We start from the raw sequence: 25,878 nt of genomic DNA on the forward strand, positions 1-25,878 counted from the left end.
TTTATTAAGAAAGAGGACGGATCAATGCAACTATGTATTGATTATCAACGACTTAATAAAGTCACAATCAAAAATAAATATCCATTATCGCATATTAATGATTTGTTTGATCGACTGAAAGGTGCAATAATGTTTTCAAAGAATGATCTCCGTTTTGGATATTATTACTAAGGGTTAAGAACTCTGATGTGCCGAAGACTGCTTTTAAGACCAAATATGGACATTATGAATTTTTATTTATGCCATTTAGTTTAATAAACGCACCTGCTGTGTTTATAGATTTGATGAACAAAATATTTCGACCGTATTTAGACAAATTTGTGGTTGTTTTCATTGATGATATTTTGATCTATTCTCGATATGAAATTGAGCATGCACAGTATTTGAGAGTAATATTGCAAACATTGCGTGAGAAATAGTTATTTGCTAAATTTAGCAAATGTGAGTTCTGGTTGCGAGAAGTTGGATTTTTGGGACATGTTGTATAGACGGATGGTATTATAGTGGATCCGAGTAAAATATCAGCTATTGTAGACTGGAAGCCTCTGAGAAATGTTTCAGAGATCAGAAGTTTCTTGGGTTTAGCTCAATATTATCAGAGATTTATTAAAGGGTTTTCAATGAATTTTACACAATTTGTGAAGCTACTCCTGAAGGATGTTAAATTTGAATGGTTTCAAATATGACAGAAAAGTTTTGATCAACTTAAAGTATTGTTGGTCGAAGCCCCTATGTTGGTTCAGCCAGAGTCTGGAAAGGAATTTATGATTTATAGCGATACTTCACTTAATGGTTAAGGTTGCGTCTTGATCCAAGAAGGCAAAGTGGTAGCTTATGCTTCTTGTCAATTAAAATCGTACGAGAAAAATTATCCGACTCATGATTTAGAACTTGCAGTTATTGTGTTTGCATTAAAGATTTGGCGACACTATTAGTACGGAGAAAAATATCACATCTTCACGAATTACAAAAGCCTGAAGTATTCGATGTCACAAAAAAGAATTAAATTTGAGATAACGTAGATGGTTGAAGCTGCTAAAAGATTATGATCTGATCATCGCTTATCATCCAGGAAAACCTAACGTTGTTATTGATGCTTTAAGTAGAAAATCTTTATTTGTTTTGCGAGCTTTGAATACTCGTTTGATGTTGATTGATGATGGTTCCATTGTAGCAGAATTAAAAGCTAAACCAACATTTTTCCATTGTAATATCCCTAAACCGGGTCTAGTAGTTTTGAGTATATTTTTCGGGTTTCGAGTGTGAAACTATGAATTTATGGGGTTTCTAATAATGTTTAATTTAATTTAGGAGGTTAATTTCATTTTAAATCGATTAAAAATAATTGAAAAAATAAAAATATTTTTGGAAAATTAATTTTAAAGTAATTAAATAATTATCAGTGAAAATAATTGATTTGGGTCAAAAATAATTTTAAAATATTTTTTATTGGGGGTTAATTTGAGTTCAATTTAAATACTAATTAAATTATATTAAATTGTAAAATAAGGGAAATTTTAGAGTACTTTTTTGGCAAGTAAACCTTAAAATTCAAAATTTTGGAGGGAAATGATCAATTGGTAAAGTAAGGGAAATGTGGGAGTGGCCATTAGGCAAATTTTCTAATTTTTAAATTTCTGGTGGGTTGTTTCAATTGTAAACACAATGCATCTAGCCTGCTTTTCACACCATTTACATCAGATTAGAGAGCTATAAAGTTCTTCTTTTTTTTTTGCATGGTTTTAAAGATCTATCATCAGATAATAGATCCAACCATTTTCTTTCTCAAAACACTCTCTCAATTCACCTGAAATTATTCTCAAAAGTAGCCAAAAATATTCTGAAATTTCTCAAGCTTCTTAAATCAAGATTTTCCATCAACGAATTTAGAGCGAATTAAATGTAATCTTCAATCCTAAACTTGTTTTTATGAAGATTAGAAACATTTTTACATGATTTGAGAGTCAATTAAAGGATTTTTATCAATGTCACCTTCTTCCAAGAACACAAGGTTCTTTAATGGTGGATCTTGAATTTTGAGAGGAAATTCAAAAGTCAATGGATGTTCTCAAAATGGATATATTAAAATGTTTTTGGTCTTATTTATCAATATTAAACATGATTGGTGAGGTAATTTGAAGAAATTCGAAATTTCATCATCTTCAAGAATTGATTTTCAGGATTTTTGTGAAATTGATTTAAATGTGAAATTGATGCTTAGTATATGTGTATTTGGTCTGGTATTAATGTTTGGAAGTGATTAGGAGGGTTGGAGAGATTGATTTTGTGAGGAATCGAGTTTTCAACTAGATGTGACAAATCCGGTAAGGTATCATTGTGAGAGAATTTCGATTAGTATAATTAATCAAAATTTGTGTTTATTATAACATTGGAAAGGTGGTAATGTTATTTTACCTCTGTTGAAGCTCCGAATCTTATAGAGGACCGAGATAACTGGAATTGAAGCTTGGAATTGCTTAGTTGATCACTTGTTGTAATAGAATAAAATTGTGTGGTGAGTGTTTCTAATGGCGATTTGGTAAATTGACCCCCAGTATGTTTAATTGGTAGCTTAATTAATGATTTCAATTAATTAATTATGGTTGAATGGCTGATTTTGCTGGATTGGTATTAAATGTGCAAAAATTGAATTTGTATTGGAAAAAAAATGGTAAGTAAACTTTTGGGTGGCGTTGTGCTATTTAATTAGATTAATCTTAAAAAATATTTAAAGCATGTGTACTGAAATTTTTTATCATGATATGTTGGTCTTACAATTGGTAATTGAATATGGGAAATTGGTAAATTATTTGGTTGTTAAATGTTATGTTACATGTTACACATAAGCATCTTGTTACATTAAATTGAGCACACTAATGATTGATTTATATGTTATGTTTGTTTGAATATATTGGCAACATGCACGGTGGATCCATTGGATATAGGTAGCATGCCATAAGATTTGTGGATACTCACCTTTATTTGTGACATTGTGAGCATATAGCTCTAGGTGGACTGATTTGTTTGGAGTAGATAATGGAGTTTTGAGCATGATTCTCCACTCAATGGGTTATTTGAGGCACAATAAGGGAGCGTGTGCTTTGACTCGTTCAACTTGGTGGATTGTATTTGATATTTGTAAGAGTTGATCTGTTGATCCGATGTATGATCACCCGATTAAGCCACAGGAAGTGTGTGCCAATGTATACTTATGTGATTGTTGCTATATCAATTGATGATTGAAGGCCATGAATAATTGATTTTTGGTATTGCAAATGCTTATGGAAATTAAATTGACATGTTTAACTATTTTTGGTTGACAATTGGTGAATGATTGCTTGTGAATTAAGCATGAATTGGATATTACTTTACCTGTTATTTTTATTAACATTCACTGAGCTTTTTAAAGTTCACGCCCTCACAATTCGTGTAGATAATCATCGGGATTGAGGAGTTGAGGAGTCGAGCAAGAGAGTTCCATGAGATTTAAGCTTTGTAGAAACTTTATTATACATTTTAGAGACTATAATTGGGTATTGTGGAACTCCTAGGAATTAGTTTGATTTTGGTTGTAAATAGACTTTGGACATTGGACATTTATTTTGGATGGTTTTATGATAATTTTGAGGCATGTTTGAGTTTAATTATTAATTGATTTACATTGTATTGTTGCTTGATAACACGGTGATTGATAACACGGTGTGTGAAGTATAAAATTTATACTAACGATTGTTTAAATGAAGCTTCCATGGAGTGGTTTACTAGCGACTAATGTATGCCACTTGTTTGATTTAATCGGTGTTTGATGTACATGAAATTAATTGTCTAAATCTATTTAATTGAGATTTAATTGATATCAATAAATTCAATTGAGGTTGTGTGTATATGTATGATAGTTAATCGTAGTTAATTCGGGTTAAATTGGCCATTTAAATATACAAAATCAAGTTTTAAAATGAGTATTTTGTAAAAATAGGAGTAGTGATTTTCAGACAAGCGTGTGAGGGGTTGCACATGGACGTGTGGGAATTGGAGTTATTACACACAGGCGTGTAAGATTTCCATACGGACGTGTGCAATCTGCCTAAAAGTTTTTCGCTACATGAACACGGTCATTTAATGACACACGATCTACGGGACACTGCCCTGTAGGTTTTTGGGGGTTGGAATTTTTATCTTTATAATTTGGTATTCTAATTTGTTTATGTTACAATTTAGTCCTGAAATTTGATTAGTCTAATTAGAGCCCTAAATGGTAAGGAAACCTGATAATATTTTAGGATTAGTTTCATAATAGGTAAAATTTGATAGAAACACACTTAATTTGTAACTCAGAGTAGGTCCTGATAGTTTGTATTTGTTACAATTTAGTCCATAATAGTAAAACTTGAATTAGACATAGCAAACGAACTCAATCTAAGCTGAAATTTTTAGGCTTGCATAATTTTGACTAAAATAAGTTTGATAAACATTTAGATCTAAAATCAGGTTAGTTTTACCATAGGTGGTAAAATGATGAAGATGTCTTTAGGTTAAATTACCTAGAAAAAGTTTAAAATTGGCTCATAATTTGCTTTTGTGTTAATAGATAACTAATATTCAGATAAGACTATGGTGTTATAAGGTTGGGGTGTGTCTTGGGTAGTCATCAGCCGGAGAGTCACTTAAGCGGCTAATGTAACGCTTCGGATTTAGGCCGGTCCATCTCGATCGAGTTTGAGGTGTCACATCTATATCAAATTTGTGAAGCTCAGAAAAGTGATTCCAAGTTTATTGCTAAACGAGAAAAAATTGAAAAGACGTTTGATTCAGAATTTCATGTTAGTTCTGATGGTAGTTTATATTTTCAAAATATAATTTGTGTTTCGAGAAACTCTGATATTATATAGAAAATTTTATAGGAAGCTCACAACAGTAATTATTCGATACACCCTGGTAGTAACAAAATGTATAGTGATTTGAAACAAATGTATTGGTGGCTAAGTATGAAACGTGAAATTTCTGAGTTTGTATTGAAATATTTGATTTATCAGTTAGTCAAAGTTGAGCTCTGGACTATTACAGCCTGTTAGAATTCCAAAATGGAAATGGGAATGGGTTATGATGGATTTTGTATCAGGGTTACCTTTGCGTCCGCGGATGAAAGATGTTATTAGGGTTATTATTGATCATTTGGCTAAACCCGCACATTTCATTCTAGTACGTATGAATTATTCGCTTGAGAGGTTGGCAGAACTATATGTTTATGAGATTGTTAGGTTGTATGGCTTGCCAGTGTCTATTATTTCTGATAGAGATCCACAATTTACTTCTTGATTTTGGAGTAAATTGCATGAAGCTCTGGGTACTCGACTACATTTTAGTACAACTTTCCATCCATAGACCGATGGTTAGTCTGAGCGAGTGATACAAAACTCGAGGATATCCTCCGTTGTTGCATTTTAGAGTTTGAGGGTAGTTGGGAGAAATTTGTTCCATTGGTTGAGTTTGCATATAATAATAGTTGTTAGGAGAGTATTAAAATGGTGTCATATGAAGCTTTGTTTGGTTGGAAATGTAGAACTCCATTATACTTGACTGAATTGAGTGAGAAAAAGCTTTTCGGTGTTTATTAGATTCGAGAAACTGAAGAAAAATTTAAAGTAATTCGTGATTGTTTAAAAGTTACTTTTGATAATTAGACATCATATGCGGATTTGAAAAGAAAAGATATTAAATTTGAAGTTAGCAGCAGAGTATTCTTAAAAATTTCGTCGGGGAGAAAAGTTCTCCATTTTGGCCGAAAAGGGAAGCTTAGTGCACGATTCATCCAGCCGTGTGAGATCATCGAGAGAATTGGGCCAGTAGCTTACCGTTTAGCTTTACCGTCTGAGTTGGAGAAAATACACAACGTATTTCATATATCGATGTTAGGATAGTATCAATCTAACCCTTCACATGTGATTTCGCCTATTAATGTTGAAATTCAGCCAGAAATGTCTTATAGTGAGGAACCGATCAGAATTTTAGCTCAGGAAGTAAAAGAATTAAAGAACAAACGTATAGCTTTGGTTAAAGTTCTCTGCCAATTTCATGGGGTCGAGAAAGCTACCTGGGAACCAGAAGAAGCTGTGAAAGTACAGTTCCCGAACCTATTTTTTGGTAAGATTTTCATGGATGAAAATTCTTTTAGCAAGAGAGTTGAAACAACCCAACTTCAGTGGTGTCGGAAACAGTGGTTTCGAGACCACAATTCTGACAAGTGAGTTATTATTTTAATATTTATTTAATGGCTATAGGGTTAATTTAAGGAAGTATTAAATTTTCATTAAGAAATTTTGAGGTTTAAATAGCTAATTAAGTAAAAATGACTAAATTGAAAAATGTTCAAAAGTTGAGTTCTATTAGTTAAGTGGATTAAATAGCTTTAACAATGTGAGTTAATGGACTTATTTAGTAATTATGCCATATATAATATGGTGGTCAGTGATGGACATGGTTTAGTGATTTTATAAGTTTATATTATAAGGATAAATAAGTAATTTAATAAATATATGTTTAAACAAGAGAGAATTAGCTGTCATCTTTCTCATTTTCATTTTACTGTTGCTAAAATCACCATTTTTGTTTATCTTAAGCATTCGGCCAAGCTCATTTCTCTTGCATGGTATATATTCAAGTCCTGTATTTAGTGATTTTTATGTTTTTGAGCTTGTTTTAGCTTAAACTAGTTAGCCCGAGGGTTAATTTGCACAATTGTTAAAGGCTGTTGGTTATGTTAGAAATGAAATTGATGAATTTGTGATGTTAATTGATATATTATTAAACTTGATTGTTAAATAAACTTGTTTTGTTAAGTGATTTTTTTTATGAATTTAGGGTTAAGGATTAAATTGTTGAAAGTGTAAAACTCATTGGTTTTAATGTGAAATATTGGTAATTACGGGCTGTTGAAGACCCCTAGTAAAATCAGCTAGCATGTTTTAGTTAGAAAAATGGTGAAATTGAAAGTTAAGAATTTAGGGACAAAATTGTAAGAAAGTTAAAGTACTAGGGATAAATTTGTAAATTGATGATAGAAGGGTTTAATTGCATAAAATTACTTATTAGAATGTTGGAATTATAATATTTGAATGAAATTATTTATTCAGATTAAGATAAACAAGAACCGGACTTAAATTGGGGAAAGGCAAATGCTTCGGATTAGTCTCCAACTCTACTTTTACGACTATAGTTTTTAAGGTAAGTTGGTATGAATTATAATCTTACTAAATATAATTTGATTGATTATCTGTTATATTATGTTAGTTATAAACTGACTTGAATACATATATATCGATGTTTTTAGTAATTAACGGATAAATAATCACGTTTTAACCTTAAGAATTCTTAGGATACAAATGACACGATATTAGGGATTTCATGCTTTGGGTGTTGGTCTTGAGTGTCCTACCAGTGGGCGAGGTCTTGTATTTGTTGTGAATTCTCTACAGCTCTTGTGAATAGCATTGTGTAATTAACATTCCAACATATAGCTCGTGTGAGCAGGCCCATTTCAAAGCTTGTGTGAGCACTATTGAACAAGAAAGGTTACGCTATATGGAAAGGTACACTATGTGTGAGCATTGTCGAGTATCCAATGTAATTCTAGATGGTTCAATGGGCAAGCAAAAGTTAATGGCAAGGTATGTATACAATTGGATAGTAGTTCATGGTCTTATGAAAAGGTTAATAAGATAAATGATATGTACATGAAAATCTACTTATGATATGGTTGAACCTATATGTATCATGTATAAACTTACTAACTTGTGAATTTGGTGGTGTTTATAGAATTTTATTTAGCTTATGAGCATGGTAATGATGTTATGCATATTTTATAAATTGAGCTTAAGAATGGTAAGTTATGTTTGAGTTTATACAGGCTTACTAAACACTAGTTGCTTACGTAGTTATTTTCCTTTGTTTCGTAGGTTATCAGAATCTCGATCGATTGAAAGCTTGTTAGAGATCTATCACACTATCCAACAATCACTTCAGTAGTTTTTGAGTTATTTTTTGCCAAGGTTATAAATGACATGTATAGGACCTTTTTATAATGGTAGTTCTTGAATGTGTTAATGATCATTTTGGTATGAATATGCTTTTGGAGAATATATCTTGTTTGATGGCTTTCTAGTGCCTTAACAAATTTATGTTCTTTAGTCACTTTAGGTACATGAAATATATGGTTCTTTTGGTATGTTATTTTTTTATGAAAAGTGAATGGTTATAATTGATGTCATTAGGGAACTAAAGTGACTATGTTTTGTGCTTGATATGTGGCATTATAGACTTGTTTGATTGAAGTTGTTTTGGTATAAATGTGGTGCCTTTGAATGGCATATTGGTTAGATGAAATAAGTTGTTTGATTGGTATGTTTAAATGTGTTTGAATGATGTTTAGGTCTATTGAATGTATGCACAATTGGAGAAGATGATTGGGTATGTTTTGATCTTGAAATGACTTGTTTTTAGGGTCAAATTATGGAGTACATGGCCTGGGACACGGGCTGCCACGGCCGTGTGTCACTTATTATTTTTGGTGTAAATTTCACACAGCCTAAGACATGGTCGTGTGTATCAAGTCAGAGAGTTACACGGTCTGGCACATGGCTATGTGACCTAACTTAGTGAGTTATACGGTCTAAAACACGAGTAGGGACACGGTCATGTGTCTTTTTGTTCTATTGTTACACGATCTAGGCTATGTCACATTGCCTAGCCACACGGCCGTCTGACCTCTATTTTCAAAATTTTTAACTTTTTTCCAAATTTTCTTATTTGTTTCAATTTAGTCCCAGATTGATCTCGAATTATTTTTAGGGTCTCGAAGGCCCGATTTAAGGCCTAAATGTATAAATGTTTACTACGTTTGTAATGAAATTTAAGTAATTATGCTATGAAGCTAATTGTTTAAATTTACATGGTAATGTTCCATAACCCTAATTTAATGACAAAGATGGGTTAGAGATGTTATATTTAGTGGTATTAGAGCCAAGTTTAGTCGGTTCTCGGACTAAACATAGCTAGTAAGGAGTATAGAATACATGCCATTATAACATGTGATAGTGTGATATCTCCTGACTCAAATTGAATTATATTTTCCTATAAATAAAAGATGTCATCCAACCAAGTTGATTCCAATGAGGTCGAAAGTAATGCGCAAGCCTCCGTTCAAGGAAAACTTAGTAGTGGACCCCGTAGTTGAGGGCTAGGAAAGTGACGCGAAAGAAGCTTTCTTTAATATGATGTTCGAATGGTTCTCTGAATTTGTTAGAACAAACCCAATGGCTCAATGACCTCCACCCCCTCCCGTACCCCTAACATGTGCCCTCTATTCCTCAAGGTCTAAAACAAGTAAGTGTAAGCAAGCCTTCGGTTGAAAAAATACATAAGTATAGGACAGAAGAATTTTGTGGAACAGCTAAATAATTCTCGTCTCCAAAAGTAGTAACAGAGAAGGAAAATGAGAGAAACAGTGGTAGGGGAGGTCTGGTGGGAAAGAGGGAGAGGGATGGGGGTAAGGATTTTAAAATTAGGACCAAATTGATAATATTTATAAATTTTGAGAATTAACTAATATTTATAAATTTTGAGAATTAACTTTTGAAAATTATGATAAAAATGATATATATCGATGTTTTGAATAATTGATGGTTAAATAATCCCGTTTGAACCTTAAGAATTCTTAGGATACAAATGAAATATCATTAGGGATTTCATGTTTCGGGTGCTGGTCTTGAATGTCTTACCGATGGCTGAGGTTCTACATTTGTTGTGAATTTTCTACAGCTCGTGTGAGCAGCATCGTATAACTAACATTTCAACCTACAGCTCATGTGAGTAGGCCCATTTCGCAGCTTGTGTGAGCATTATTAAAAAGAAGATGTTACAGTTATATAAAAAGGCAAAATATATGTAAGCATTCCTGAGTATCCAATGTAATTCTAGATGGTTAAACGGGTAAGAAAAAATAAGTGAAAAGGCATATATTCAAATGGATATTTGTTCATAATCTTACGAAAGGTAAGTTTGATGATTGCAAATGAATAGAAGTAAACGAAATGATTATGTGATGAATGATATGTTCATGAAGATTCATTGGTGTAATGGTTGATTGTCTATCTGTATTATACATGAGCTTACTAATTTATGAGTTTGATGGTGCTTATAGGATTGTATTAAGCTTATGAGTAAGGTAAAGATGTTATACATATTTCATAAAATGAGTTTAAGAAGGGTAAATTTATGTTTGACTTTATACGAGCTTATTAAGCACTAGTTGCTTACGTAGTTATTTATATCTGTTTCATAAATAATCGGAAGCTCGATCGATTGGAAACTTGTCAGAGTTCTATCACACTATCCATCAATCACTTGGTAGCTTTTGGTTATCTTGGTTATGGTTATAAATGGCATGTATAGGGTTTATTGTCATTTATACTTTTGTTACGTTTTGGTTACTTTTATAAATGTTTATATGTACATATGACATAATTGACTTGTATATGTTAAAAGCCATATGAATATGGTTATTTTGGTATGTTTTTTGTGGAAGATGAATGGTTTGACAATTGATGTCATCAAGTGGCTAAATTGTCTATGTTTTGTACTTGAGATATGGCATTATAGCATTGTTTTGATTGAAGATGTTTGGTATAAATGTGGTGCCTTTGAATGGCATATTGGTTAGGATAAATAGGTTGATTGAATTGATAGGTTTTAATGTTTATTGTTCGGATTTGTATGGTAATGCCTCGTAACCTTAATCCGACGACGGAGACGAGTTAGGGGTGTTACACCATTTCTTCCTTCTTATTGAACACTAATATCAACAAAAATAATTGAATCAATTTTTTATTCAAATCAAAATTGACAAATTAATTAAACTAATGAATATTCTCTTTAGAATGCAAAAAGTGAAGTTATAAAGATGATATGTTTAATGTTTTTTTGAACACTCTCATTATAAGTTCTGATTATATATGCTCTTTTTGACACAATGTCTAGAACTATCCATAGCCCATTCCTACTCATAAATAAGAAGATAATAAATTTTAGCACACTTGAACCTACGTCCTCTTGCATTGGTGACAATGTCCATGCTAATCACACTAAGACTTAACCGGTATGTTGAATATATTTAAAAAAAACAAATAATACAAAAATGAAAAATTATCAAATTAATATATTTCACGAATTTTTTTATCGGTGTAGCACAAATTAAACAATTTCAAATTGGTTTAACAATAACTCTTAACCATTAAAGGTGATTTAGCTTCTTCTTTTTTTATTTTCCTTTTTGTTTGCACTCCAACCAATTTTCGATAAGAAAAAGGTTTTGCAAGGGCTTCGTTGCCTCTCTGTTAATTAACAAAAAATATATATATAATATGGGTGACATTTATATCTAGTATAAGCTCAATATTAAATTTATTAAATTTTATTTATTTTATTAGTTAAATAATTTTCATCTCCAAAATTAGCAGCAAAAAAGGAAAAGGAGAGGACAGTGGGTTGGGGAGATCTGGTGGGGAAAGGGGGAGAGGGACAGGGACAGGGGAAAGGATTTTAAATTAGGATTAAATTGATAATATCTATAAATTTTAAGAGTTAATTTTTAAAATTTATGATAAAAATAATTTATATATGTAAAAATTGAAGACTGAATTTATTATTATATTGATATTTTAATTGTTATGTAGCTTATTGTTTATAATTTTAATGAAAATGATCAAAATGATCAAATTATATAACATGATTACTTAAATTACAAATTTTTTATTTTTGATTGTTAAATTTTGAGTTTACCGCAATGGAGTTATAATTGTAGATATGGCTAATTATAATAATTAATAAGTGGAAATCAAAAGTTAACAGTTACAGGTTGTGGTTAGGTATTTTTACAATTACGTGGTCATAAAAGTGAAAAAAAAAGGTAGCAGAAGAGGCCGAGATGGGGCTAAAATATCTGCATACATAGGGTTTTTTTACTAAATAAGTATAAAAAAAATTAAAAAATTCTAAAATAATACACTTAAAAAACTAATTACGAAAATGGTATGGTCAGCGTGGTCACGCCACTCTGACAGGCGGCACCACCCTGACGTGACGGTGAACAGTGACCCACAACAGTAAAAAAAACACTGAAAAAGAAAAAAAACTGAAACCCAAAAAAGAATAAAAAAAAAGGGTCATGTTGGTGGCAGAGGCGGCACCAGTGTTGCCTCTGGCAGAGGCGACACCGGTGCCAGGTGCTTTTTAGGCCAATTTGACCCCTCATGCAGAGGGGTTTTGTTTTTTTGTTTGGGGGACCATAATATATGGTCCCCAAACTTGAGTTTCGGGAACAACGAAGGAGAAGAAAAAGGAAAGAAGGAGAAGAAGGAAAGAAGAGAAGAAGAAGAAAGAAAAAGAAGGGGAGGAGGAGAAGGAGGCTGGCAGTTGAGAGAAGAAAAAAGAAAAAGAAAAAGAGAAGGAGAAGAAGAAGATGGAAGGAAAAAAAAAGGTAATTTTTTTTTATAAATTTGAGTAATTAATGTTAGTTTAAGTTATTTGTTTTAGTAATTATTGTTGTTGATTGATTTAGATTTAAATCAGATATAATTTTATTTTTATTTCTTTGCAATGTGTTATTTGGTTAAGAAGAGATATTAAGGTATGTTCAGTATTTATTTTATATTTTCATTGAAGTAATAAGCATGTTATGTGTAAAGAATGTTTTATTGTTATTATTTTATGTAATTTATTTGTTAAGTGTGTTTTAGGTTGTTTAAAATATTTAAAGTTTTAGGTTGTTTAAAAATATTTTTAAATTTATTTGACTTATTATATTCTGATTATTTTAATTTTTTATTTTTTATGTGATGGGGTTTTAAACTTTTTACAAAAAATAGTATAAAAATAAAATATTAAAATATATTAATGAAAAAATAAAATACGAGAAAAAATAAAATACTGAAAAAATTTGGGGAAAGTGGTCTTGATTGAGTTTTTGTTAAAATAATATAAAAATAAAATATGAAAATAGTATATTTTAAAAATAAAATCCAAAAATAAAAAATACGAACAATGTGCCAAAGTCGGGTTATTTATTAAATTAACATAAAAAACTTAAATAATACATTTGAAAGATTTTATGCTAAAATAAAATACGAAAATAATATATTTTAAAAATACTATCTGAAAATAAAAAATACGAATAAAGTGTTAAAATCAGGGTTATTTATTAAAAAATATAAAAAACACTTAAATAATACATTTGAAACATTATATACTAAAATAATATAAAGAAATAAAATACGAAAATAATATATTTTAAAAAGTAAGATACGAAAATAAAAAATTAGGAAGAAAGTGTCAAAATCAAGGTTATTTATTAAATTAATATAAAGAAACACTTAAGTAATACATTTGAAACATTTTTACTAAAATAATATAAAAATAAAATACTGAAAATAATATATTTTAAAAATAATATCTGAAAAAATACTGAATAAAGTGCTAAAATCAGGGTTATTTATTGAAAAATATAAAAAATACTTAAATAATACATTTGAAACATTATGTACTAAAATAATATGAAGAAATAAAATACGAAAATAATATATTTTAAAAAATAAGATACGAAAATAAAAAAATACGAAAAAAGTGTCAAAATCAGGGTTATTTATTAAATTAATATAAAAAAATACTTACACAATACATTTGAAACATTTTTGCTAAAATAATATAAAAAATAAAATACGAAAATAATATATTTTTAAAAATAATATCTGAAAAATACGAATAAAGTGTTAAAATCAGGGTTATTTATTAAAAATATAAAAACACTTAAATAATACATTTGAAACATTATGTACTAAAATAATATAAAGAAATAAAATACGAAAATAATATATTTTAAAAAATAAGATACTAAAAAATACGAATAAAGTGCTAAAATCGGGTTATTTATTAAAAAATATAAATAATACTTAAATAATACATTTGAAACATTATGTACTAAAATAATATAAAGAAATAAAATATGAAAATAATATATTTTAAAAAGAAGATCTGAAAATAAAAAATACGAAGAAAGTGCCAAAATCAGGTTATTTATTTAATTAATATAAAAAACACTTACATAATACATTTGAAACATTTTTGCTAAAATAAAATAAAAATAATATATCTGAAAATATTTTACTTATTATCATTTTAAAATAATAATAATTCTTGTATTTAAGTTAGATATATTTAATTTTTAATGTAGTATAGCAAAAAAATATGTTGTCGAAAAAATTGTTTGCTATTTTTTTTATAAGTTATTCTAATAAATATTTAAAATCTATCAAACATTAAAATTAATAACCGAAATTTATTTTGAAATTGCAGGCATCGCAATGGCTTCATTGATCAATAAGGAACTTTCTCACATATGTGACACAGTTAATAATACGGTAATATATTGTTATTTGTTAAGCAAGGGTTCCATTAAAAAAAGATCTACGTAATTTAAGAAACTAAATTATGTTATTATAACTATTTTCTGTAATTTAACACTGTCAGGACTAGTACCGCATATTAAGGGGCCGGGTGAATGGTGTAGGATATTCCCCGGATGCACGACTGATGCCCTACTTGGAGCTAGCTGGATTCGGGTCAGCAGCTTTGACCCGGACATTCGATTTGCGGTACGATTTAATATCCGCATTGGTCGAGCGTTGGCGACCGAAGACCCACACTTTTCATTTGCCGTGTGGGGAGTGCACAGTCACTCTGGAGGATGTTGCATTACAGTTTGGGCTCCTAATCGACGGGGATGCCGTCACGGGCGTAAGTACGATAGCTGAGCCGGCTGCACTTTGTTATAGCCTACTAGGAGCCTCGTCCGGTGATGCTGAGTCTACTTTTTCGGAGTTGAAATTTACATGGCTAAAAGCCAATTTTCAGCATTTATCAGATAATGCCACCGAAGAAGAGTTGGTGTGCGCAGCTCGAGCGTACATTATGCATATCATAGGGGGTGTATTGATGCCCAATTCGAACAACAACAGGGTTCATATCCAATATTTACCTCTGTTAGCTGATCTATGTAATGTTTGCTCCTATAGTTGGGATTCCGCAGTTCTAGCTATGTTGTATCGTGAGCTTTATCTGACGACAAAGCCTGATGCTGTAGACATGGGCAGATGCCTTATATTGTTGCAATCATGGGCTCTTTATCGGATGCCATTCTTGGCATCGATTAATCACCAACCATACGTATATCCGCTAGTTAATAGGTGATAAAATTTAACTTGTTAGTAATTGACAATTTCTTTATAATGATACTATTCTAATGATACTATATTTACTTGAAAATTATTTTCGTAGATGGAGTATTTATCTGGGTATCGGGAGGTCGTATACTGTCCAGATATATCGTCTGATGATTGAACAACATGCCGGGGAAGGGGTAAGCTATTCAAATATTCGTGACATGTAATTGCTTTGTATATCTTACTCCAAACGTATTGAATTTTAATCATGGTATTAATCGTGCAGTTTATATGGATGCCATACCGTAGACTAGAAATTGCGGCTATTATACCCTCATTTGCCTACGTTGATTCTCATTTGTGGTGCACTAACGCACCAATTATCAGTTTCAATGTAGTCGAGTGGTACCACTAGGATCGAGTACTACGACAGTTTGGTTGCATCCAGTACATCCCGGATCCGCCAATGCAGGTGGGGGAGGAGGTTCATGGCAAGAACAAGAGAGGGAGACATGGACAGCATTGGGGGGTTACGCACCGGAGATATATTGCGGTGTGGGAGAGTCGGATGGCTCGAAAACCTCAGATAGATATGTCTTCCGATTTGCGCCCATCATTAGAGTACATACAATGGTACTTTAGTATGGGGAAGCCATATTTACTTGGTGGGCAGTCGACTATAATCCCCCCGCACGTGCAGCGATCTGGGGCATATGAGCCAGTGGCCGATATAGAGCCCGATCCACAGCCAGATACCAAGCATGACCCAGAGCCAGAGTCAGAGGTACAACCGGAGGCCGAGTCTAAGCGATCGCATTCACGTTCGACTGATACTTCTTATCATTCGGATTTGGCAAGCAATAACTATTTCCTGGGCTCGTCATCGCATTCACATTCGGCTGATACTTATTATAATCTGGATTTGGCGGGCAATGACTATTTCCCGGGCTCATCGAGGGGCGGATACCATTACGGGTTTGATATGTTTGGGTCGTACCCACCGCAGCACAGCACCTCTCCCGACCCATATCCACTGCATGATAGCACTACCCCCTGCCCGTATCCACTGCAGTACTCCACTCCTATTGGGTTGTATCCACCGCAGCATGGCACTCCTCCCGGCTCAAGTTCATCGATACCATTCGAGCCATATGATTTATCTTCTATGTATCAAACACCCTCACCTGCGACTAAAGAGGATGTTGGTTGTCGCAATCACCCACAACGTGAACGTCGACCTTCGCAGAAATATACCCCTAGGACCACACCATCGAACCATCAATTTTAGGGGTTTCTTGGGTTTTAATATTAAAAAGTTTGTATTTTTTTGTATATATTTAATTAGATTAATTAAAAATTTGAAACATGGAACAAAATTTGACCATAACGTAAATTAGATTAATTTGGACATTTTTGAACATTAAAACACTAAAACTTGTAACAAACTTAGTCTTGTAATATAAATTGGAACAAACTTTAAATACATTACAACATTAATCTAATTGGAACATTGATTAAATTGGAACATACTATTACCGGTATATATAGAGATTTCATGGACATATGAAATAGATGATACATATGTAGTTATATATGCAAGTTGAGTAAATGTAAACTCAACCATTACCTTGTTTGTATATGTGACTAATTCGTTGATTGAGTGTAGGTAATTGGTAAAAATGTTTGGTTATGTGTGCTTCATGAGAATTGAATGATGATTATATTAAGTTTTATTGTGTAATTGACCATGGGATCCATGAAATGGTGAGTTCATGATTAGTTGAAAATGATATTATGATAAATATCATTATATTGTACAAAAATAGTTTGGACAGTAGCAGTAGTTTGACTTTGAAAATTCAATAAAAATTGTAGAAATTGAATTAAAGGCTGGATAAAATATAGAATTAAAGCTTATTTAGTCTAGTTTCACATATAAGAAACGGTGTAAGTAAAAGAATTTCATATTATGAGATATTTGAATTATTGTGAGACAGAGCCACAATGATTTTAGAATCCCCTGTTCTGATTTCAGAAAATTATTAAAAATTTCAAAAAAATATTTATGAGTTAAAATTTATATACATAGAATCCTTACTGAGTCTATTTTCAAGAGAAATAGACGAGAACATTATCCAAATCCTTTAATATAATATAATTTATTTTTAGTGAATAAGGGTCGGAGCCGTGGAACAGCAAAGCAGATGTAAATTTAAAGAATAAACTGTACTAATTGGCTAAATAAAAAATTCTGAAAATTTTATGGTAAAAACATATGTGAGCTTAGTTTCTAGAAAAATTAGCAGATCTTAATTTAGAGTTCCGTAGCTCTAGATATAAATAAATTTGTTACTGCGACTCCAGAAAATAGCTTGATGGATTTTTAACAAATAGAAGAATATTTGCAATATAATTTTTTTCATATAAAATAAATACATTACAACATAAGTTCAATTCCTACTTGATCGTGACGATTGTCCGACATGATAGTTTCGTTGCGAGCATTTACTCCGATTATGACCAGCTAACCTGCATAATCCACAACGCGTACCATCGGATTTCTCCCTAATGTCCATTTTATTACAGATTCTAGTTGATTGCGGACGACCTCTCAGATTCCTGCGTAGCCCTCTGTCTGGGGCAAGTTTGAAAGTCATCGGAGGCACTTCTCACGTAGACAGGTCAGGCAGGACAGGGAACTCATTTTCTCATACACGTAACGTGCGATTGAGTGTGTACACATCATCGACAAATTGTTCAACATTAAGGTTCACTTTAGCACACGCTGCAACGACATGCGCACACGGATAATGAAGTGTTTGGAGTCTCCTGCAATCGCATTGTCTATTCCGGAGATCAACTTCATAAGACCTAGGTGGTAGATCGGGTCGACGACTAATGGTCTCCGTAACTTAAAACGTTTCAAGGCGTCGTGAATATATTTCTACATTCATCGACCTCGCCATCCGACAATTTGCAACCATTGCATCCCTGACATCTTCGAAAAAGACGTGTCCCGCCTCAATCTGGTTAACTTGTTGCTGACCTATTCTTGGCATCAAGGTAGCCAACCTGTAGAATGTAGCCGAAAAGACTGCTGAAATCGGAAGATGTCGTGTTTTCAACAATACAGCGTAACCCCCTCCACTAAGTTTTTGGTCATTTGACCATAACGAAAGCCCTCGTCAAAACTTTGAGCCCATTGTCACGGCTCCATAGTACCCAACCACTATCGGAAAGATGTGTGGCTTTAGTTCGTACGCTGTATATGTATTAAGAAAAGATAAGTTACAGTATTGCCCTAAGAACTTATATTGAAAAGATAAGGCAATCGTTTACCTATTTTCACAAATTGTATTTTCCACTCTGCATTTTTATAATCTCTAATGAAGTTAGCTGCGATGTGACGGATGCAGTAAACGGATCTCCATGGTACACCGGAACGTCTAATGGCGGTAATTAATCCTTTCCCTCTATCAGAAATAATGAAAATATTATCATTGCTAATAACATACCTCCGCAGGTTGGTAAGGAAGAATTCTCACGATTCCATGTTCTCCTTATCTACAATGGCAAATGCTATCGGGAGCACGTTCCTGTTGCTGTCTTGAGCAACCGCAATAAGTAAGATTTGTGTATATTTTCCATATAGCCAGGTCCCATCCACTTGCACAAATGGCTTGCAGTGGGGAAATATGCGCACATATTGATCAAACGTCCAGAACATCCGATGGAAAATTCTTTTTCCTGACTGTAGTTGGTCATCCAGGCCATAATAAGGTCGTGCCTGTAACTCAATGACGGTCCTTGGTACGTACTCCCGTATAGCGGCTATCCATCCCTGTAGTTCGTTATATGACGCTTCAAAATTCCCATACAATTGCTCTATTACCATCTGTTTTGCTATCCATGCCTTTCGATATAACACTCGATACTGAAATCGTGCTTGTATTTCGGTAATCAGTACCGAAACTTTAATGGTCGGTATGTCCTTCACCATTGGCATGATATACGTACAGATAGTTTTAGAATCAAGTTTTCGATGATCTTCTGTCATACGTGTTGATGTGCATGTGTGAGGCCCAACAAATTTGCGTATCTCCCACATCTGCGAATTTTGAATAAATGCACTCAGACCGCCAATTGCGACCTTTCACGACTTCCAACACTCCCTAATATATAATATCAGTTTAGACACTGCAACTTTATAATCTACTGATATATTCATGCTATACCGCTTAATAGCAAATATGCACTCTTATTTACTTTCGAATATCTGGCCGATGAATAACTCCTCAGGATCAGAATTTACGGTCAGTCAGTGAGCAGGAAGTATTTCAGGGTACTCTGGAAACTCGGCTACATGCGCCGCGTCGGGTCTATGAGCGACATGTGTGGCCCAGATTATTGTGAATCACAACACGTCGATCGGTTCCCAACCAAGACGTTAATGTTTCCATCGTCATTCACGTCTTCATCATCAATATCATCGGGGACATCGTCCACATCGGGATCACTATCACTATCGACTTCTTGATAACAAGGATCACTACTATCATAACCATCATCACCAACCACATCCATATCGGGTGTAACAATAAGATTGATATCGATCCCATGTATAGTCGATTCACTATCAACGTACGATATTAGAGCCACCATGCACGGTTCTTGAGCTCTATGTTCTTCACCATATGCAGTGAGATCTTCATTTTCCTCCATACCGGCTAACTCAGCAAATAAGTGAATCGGTGCATTTTTGTCACTCCCATTCTCACAGTAAAGAGCGATCATTGTCTCTAAGTCTACGTCGTCTACAAGTTCCATTTCAGTGAATTTGATTGGATTTATCGAAACTGAAAACTTGTAGAAAAGTTTCGAGATCCTTCTCCCACAACGTCTAATAATTTTTGCGTTAATTCTTCCCTTCATATCATCCAACGAGACATTTCTATTAAATCTCATTGCTATTTTTTGCCGACATTCAAATATGCATCCAACGGCTGTTGTCAAGATAATTCCATCGAAATAAACGCATACGAAAAATTGATTATCCATCTTGAATGCTTAATCTGTTAAAAAAATAAACAAACTTTCTCAAAATAATTTCGAACACCAAATAAACTACTTAAATAAAAAATTTAATTACTCAATCTGCAATTTTTTTCATTCATAAGCTCATAGTTTTTCAGTTCTCATTTTATACATAAACAACATTTATCTTTACATTTAACCATTTAAATTCAGTTCTATGTTTTCTTCCATCTCCAACCCTATATATTCCTCTGGAAAATACTGTACAATCCAATTTAGATATTATTGATTCTCTTCATATTTATCTTCTACAATCCAATTTGGGAATTCCTCGGTATCTTCTTCCTCTTCAATTTTTATAACGGGTATTGAAATTAGAAATTCTCTTGGTAATTTCCTAACATCTAATTTATCCATCCATGGTATGTCAATCACATTTTGCTTCCCAGTCAACTTTCGTGAACCTATACTTTGTCTCGTTATTTTCCTTGCTCCATAAGAGATTATAAACTTTACGAAACATATAACTAGATTCCAATAGGTTCGTGGTACCAATGTCTTCCAAAGTTGGTCTAAAACTATTTGATGTTCCCGTTCTATTAATGTCCCTCTAAGGGTTAAGTATTGAACTTTATTCTTCCTAATCATTTCATGACCTTTCCACAACACTTCTTGTATCTTTCTATTTACTGTCATAACGTGTTGAATAATGTCTTCTTTTGGTTTCATTCTGTAATCTTGCACTTCTCTCATTATCTTATCAACTTTTTCTCTTTGTGCTGAAGTTGTTATTTCATCAGGTAATACCAAATATGTTGCCATTTTTAACAATATCTATAACATGCCAAATAAATTTCATAAATATCATCTAATCAACCTAAAACGAGTTTTTTACCCTAATAATATAAAAACTAAAATAAAATACCAAAATAGGTTGTTTGAAAGATTAAGTGCCAAAAGTGCCAAAAATGGTACTTAATCTTTCAAACAACTTATTTTGCTATTTTATTTTATTTTTAAAATAATAAGGGTAAGGTTCTAAAATAAATAAAACAAAATAATACATTCTTTACATAACATAAATAGGCTTTTTAGGGTTTTTTTACAATAATAATAACTAACAATAATTATGGTTTTTACTAACAATAATAACAATGATTTTTATTAACAATATTAATAACTAACAACAAAAATAATAATAATCAACAATAATAATAACAGCAAAAACACATTAACAATATAAAATTTATTATTTAAAAAAATTATACCTTCTTTTTTCTTTTCTTTCTTTTTTCCTTCTCTTTCTTTTTCTTCATTCTCTTCTCCTTTCTTTCCCTTTATTTTCTTCTCCTTGCTGCTAATTCTTGCTCCCGGAGTTGCTTGTTGTGTTTGGTTTTATAGTGCTTATATGTCGCCTGTAAGACCCACATATCTGGTGCTGCCTCTGTCAGAGGCAACACTGGTGCCACCTGTCAGAATGACGTGATCACTCTGACCATATCCTTTTTGTAATTAATTTTTTAAATCTATTATTTTAATTTTTTTAATTTTTTTTATACTTATTTAATAAAAGCCCCGCATACATGAAAAGAAAAGAAGACTGTACGTTACAGACCTGACCTCAATAATAGTAGCGTATAATCATTGCAGCTCCTACTCCTAGATTATCATAATTCGAGTCCCAAATCATCAATGCATTCTCTCATCTAATCTAAAACCTAATCCTAATAAGTGCCAAATCAGCAATCGCCATTTCGGTGCAATAAAGGTTGCCAATGTCTTATCTTTCTTTCATAATCATAGCATGTACTAGGACCCCAAAATATCTGTTGCCACATGGGAGTCTTGAATTGGAGCGTCTGCTGCTCCCTACTGTTTTCTTTTTCTTGTTAAAGGAGTAGTTCGTTTGCCGTACTATTATGGGGCTGCTGCTCCATGTATAGCCGGCATTCTCTTTTCCCATTTGGTTTCCTTAAACCATGTTTAACATAATAAAACTTATCTAATAACACTAGTGCTGAAAGCACAGGCTGTAGGAGTTTGAATATGCATAAATATCTTTGTGAGTTTTTCTTTAATTTTTATTCTGGGTAAAATATATTTACATTCTTTATTGCACGTATAACATTATTAAGATGAGGATTCACCCAATAATTGAATCCAAGTTCTTAAATTGAACCCATCTTATCCCAACACTTGTGACCAAAGTCAAAAATAAATGAATAATTAATATTACTTCTGGACCCCAAAATTTAATGACATGCCCATCCCAAATATCTGCCTACATTTACTTACCCACTCCAATTTTTCTATATCATTCAATCTATCATTGCTATCTTTTTTTCATTAATTAATACTAGATTAATGCCTATTGGTCGAAACGGTCGAAGTCTTGAACATTTTTTTTTTTAAAATGGCACACACATCAAGGCTCAAAATATGATATTTTCTTGGAATTAAATTGCCCCTACGCCACAACTTTTAATATTTTTTAAAAATATGGAAATATAATACAGTGTTGTACTGTCCAGCTGGCAGTGAAAAAAAAATACAAAAAGAGAAATGATTAATTGCAAGTTGCAACCTATCCCTTTAAAAATACGACCCTGCTTTTTAAATATTAGTAAAAAAAATTAAAATATTGAAGCAGATCAATTAAAATGTAAATATTGTATTCAATTTTAACATCAACTGTTTTAATTGTAATTAACCTATACATTGGGTTGGATTAGATTTTTTTTTTTTTGTAAAAGGTTAGGGATGGGCCCCTGGAAAATCCAATAGTTGGGAACAAACAGGGAAGCTTTTTTCTTTACTCATACTGCCACTCCCAACTGGACAGCTAAGACAAACAGCTGTACTTGTCGTCGTGGCTTCCTTTTATTGCATCAAAATCTGCAAACCGTCCCTTTCGAAACAGAGACATGTCCTACCACACTGCCTACCTTTGCTCCCAACTTCAACCTTTCCCAATAGTAACGGTTACATTTTTAAAAAATGTTTGGGTTAATTCGATAACAGGTCCTCCAATTGTAGGTTTTTTCTGCACAGATTTTCTCTCTCGATATCTAGTTCAATCACAAATTAGAGAATGAGAGTTATATTAATAGAGTTTGAACCTTGAGGTGTTCAAAAGGATTTTAATTATTGCTTTAAATACAGGATTGATACCTTAAATACTCAATTAGGTGTTTTTCAAAAATTAAATACTAAATTAGAATTTAATGGATAGTTTGGGGAGGTCCATTCAAATTAACCCGATATTTATTTTGGGAGTATCTCGCGTGGCTAAAAATAAAGTAGGGTGACGTGGCTTCTGATGTGTCCATTGAAATGAGGGGATAGTGCCACTCCCCCCATATCCGATCCTTCTTGTGACATGGACCCAATGGAATTTTTTTGGCTATAAAAATGAGAACCCACTCTCTACTTCTACAGACTATTATTCGGAGCAAAAGCTTCACTGAGCTCCATCTCTCTGTCTCTCTCCCATTTACCTCCATGGCTGTCTCTTTTAAAATGTGTGTGAGTTTCGGTCTATTTGTGGGTCTTATGATGCTGGGTCTGGTAAGCTCAGCTAAGTTCGATGAGCTTTTCCAACCTGGTTGGGCTATGGATCACTTCATCTATGAAGGAGAGCTCCTTAAGCTCAAACTCGACAACTATTCGGGTAATTTCCACCCTTTCTTGCTCTCCAAGTACCCACCTACTTATGTTCATTGACTCCCTGTTTTTCATTACAATATGGTACTTCCAACTTTTTTCTTCGTTGTAAACATGCCAGCTTGTAGATTAATGAAAATGGTGGGTTTTGGTGATATCAGGTGCTGGCTTTGCATCAAAAAGCAAGTATCTATTTGGGAAAGTGACCATGCAGATTAAGCTTGTAGAAGGCGACTCTGCTGGGACTGTAACTGCTTACTATGTGAGTATTATTAGACTATTAATCAATGTTTTTATTTTAATTAAAACATGCCTGAAAATGATAATAAAGAAATGTTCCGAGCTTGTACAAATGGTGGACAACAGCTCAGCTGTGTGCTTTATGGACTCATGACAAGGGACCCCTTGCAATGAACAATTTTTTGGTCTTCTTTTCTTCTTTAATGTCTATCAATCACGATTTTGGTAAAGGAGCTTTGTTTTCCTCCCGTCATTTGATTGAAATTAGTGTCATTGATCATCCCATCATTAATTTACCTTTTACACAAATTTAGGTGCTGTGAAAATGATGTGTTATTTGGTTTGATGGTGTTTTTTGCGGACATAGATGTCATCGGACGGTCCAAATCACAACGAGTTCGATTTCGAGTTCCTAGGCAATACCACAGGTGAACCTTACCTCGTTCAGACCAATGTGTACGTCAATGGTGTAGGCAACAGAGAGCAAAGGATGAACCTTTGGTTTGACCCTACCAAAGACTTTCACTCTTATTCCATCCTCTGGAACCAGCGCCAAGTTGTGTGAGTATTGTTACAATGTCATACTTAAATACATGTGGGTGCTTATATGTATAAGTTAAAAGTTAAAAGAGAAACACTTAATAAGTGTTGGATTTAATGAAGAGTTGTAATTAGTGTTAAAAGGCTACATTCTTTTTAGAAAAGGGCATTCAATTATTATTTTATGTTCTAAGACATGAAATTAAAATGTTGGTGGGTACATATTGATTTTTGTGCGTTTTGGATTTTTACATTCTTGGTGCTGGGAATTATTTTGACGTATATTTTTGTTTTTTTTTTGTTTCTTTTTTTAAATATCAGATTTTTAGTGGACGAGACCCCAATAAGAGTGCACACCAACATGGAACACAAAGGGATTCCTTTTCCCAAAGACCAAGCCATGGGCGTATATAGTTCAATATGGAATGCCGATGATTGGGCCACACAGGGTGGCCTAGTGAAGACCGATTGGAGCCATGCACCATTCATTGCCACTTACAAAGGGTTTGAAATCGACGCGTGCGAGTGCCCAGTTTCGGTAGCCGCCAATGAAATTGCCGAGAAATGTAGGAGCAGCGGCGAGAAGAGGTTCTGGTGGGATGAACCGACAATGTCGGAGCTAAGCGTGCACCAGAGCCACCAGCTGGTGTGGGTGAGGGCCAACCACTTGGTGTATGACTATTGTACCGACACTGCTAGGTTCCCTGTCATGCCTGTGGAGTGTGAGCATCACCGCCACTAGTAGTGGCGGCCTACGAGGGTTTTGTTCGGGTACATTGTAAAATATGTCGGGGGGTTGATGATGATGATGAATCGTAGTCATATATAACATGTACTCGCATGTTTTGGTTCTGGCTTTGTTTCCACTTTGTATGATATAATTGGTATATAAATCTCTTTTTTTGTGTTGTGTAAACCTGTTCAGACATTAGTTGCTCTAATGGGACATGCATTCTGACTTTTTATATGTGTACAATACTCACGGGATGTCACACGGGACCAAGAAGAGGATGTTGATGAAGTCTGGCGTTATGGACCCCAGAGCATAGTAAAATATGTGGGTTGATGGTATCGGAGTTGTCAATCCTACACAGAAACTAGAGACAAAAGAGAGGGCATAAAGCCGGCATTGAAT

General features: G+C 33.1%; 1 protein-coding gene across 1 annotated transcript; it reads left to right on the top strand.

Moving 5' to 3' along the window:
* The first annotated feature begins 23,696 nt into the window (after window positions 1-23,696).
* Window positions 23,697-25,659, top strand: LOC108464609 (xyloglucan endotransglucosylase protein 6). Its single transcript, XM_017764974.2, has 4 exons — window positions 23,697-23,970; window positions 24,125-24,225; window positions 24,571-24,764; window positions 25,065-25,659. Exons 1-4 carry the CDS (start codon window positions 23,712-23,714, stop codon window positions 25,483-25,485), a joined length of 975 nt encoding a protein of 324 aa, XP_017620463.2. The 5' UTR covers window positions 23,697-23,711; the 3' UTR covers window positions 25,486-25,659.
* The last annotated feature ends 219 nt before the right edge of the window (window positions 25,660-25,878 follow it).

Source organism: Gossypium arboreum, chromosome 13, assembly GCF_025698485.1.
Source record: "Gossypium arboreum isolate Shixiya-1 chromosome 13, ASM2569848v2, whole genome shotgun sequence".
Taxonomy (NCBI): domain Eukaryota; kingdom Viridiplantae; phylum Streptophyta; class Magnoliopsida; order Malvales; family Malvaceae; genus Gossypium; species Gossypium arboreum.

Excerpts from the sequence above, each read along its gene's own strand:
- LOC108464609 (XM_017764974.2), top strand. The coding sequence starts at position 23,712 with ATGAGAACCCACTCTCTACTTCTACAGACTATTATTCGGAGCAAAAGC. Across the intron at positions 23,971-24,124 it reads CAAACTCGACAACTATTCGG|GTGCTGGCTTTGCATCAAAA; the intron begins GTAATTTCCACC and ends TGGTGATATCAG. Across the intron at positions 24,226-24,570 it reads GGACTGTAACTGCTTACTAT|ATGTCATCGGACGGTCCAAA; the intron begins GTGAGTATTATT and ends TTGCGGACATAG.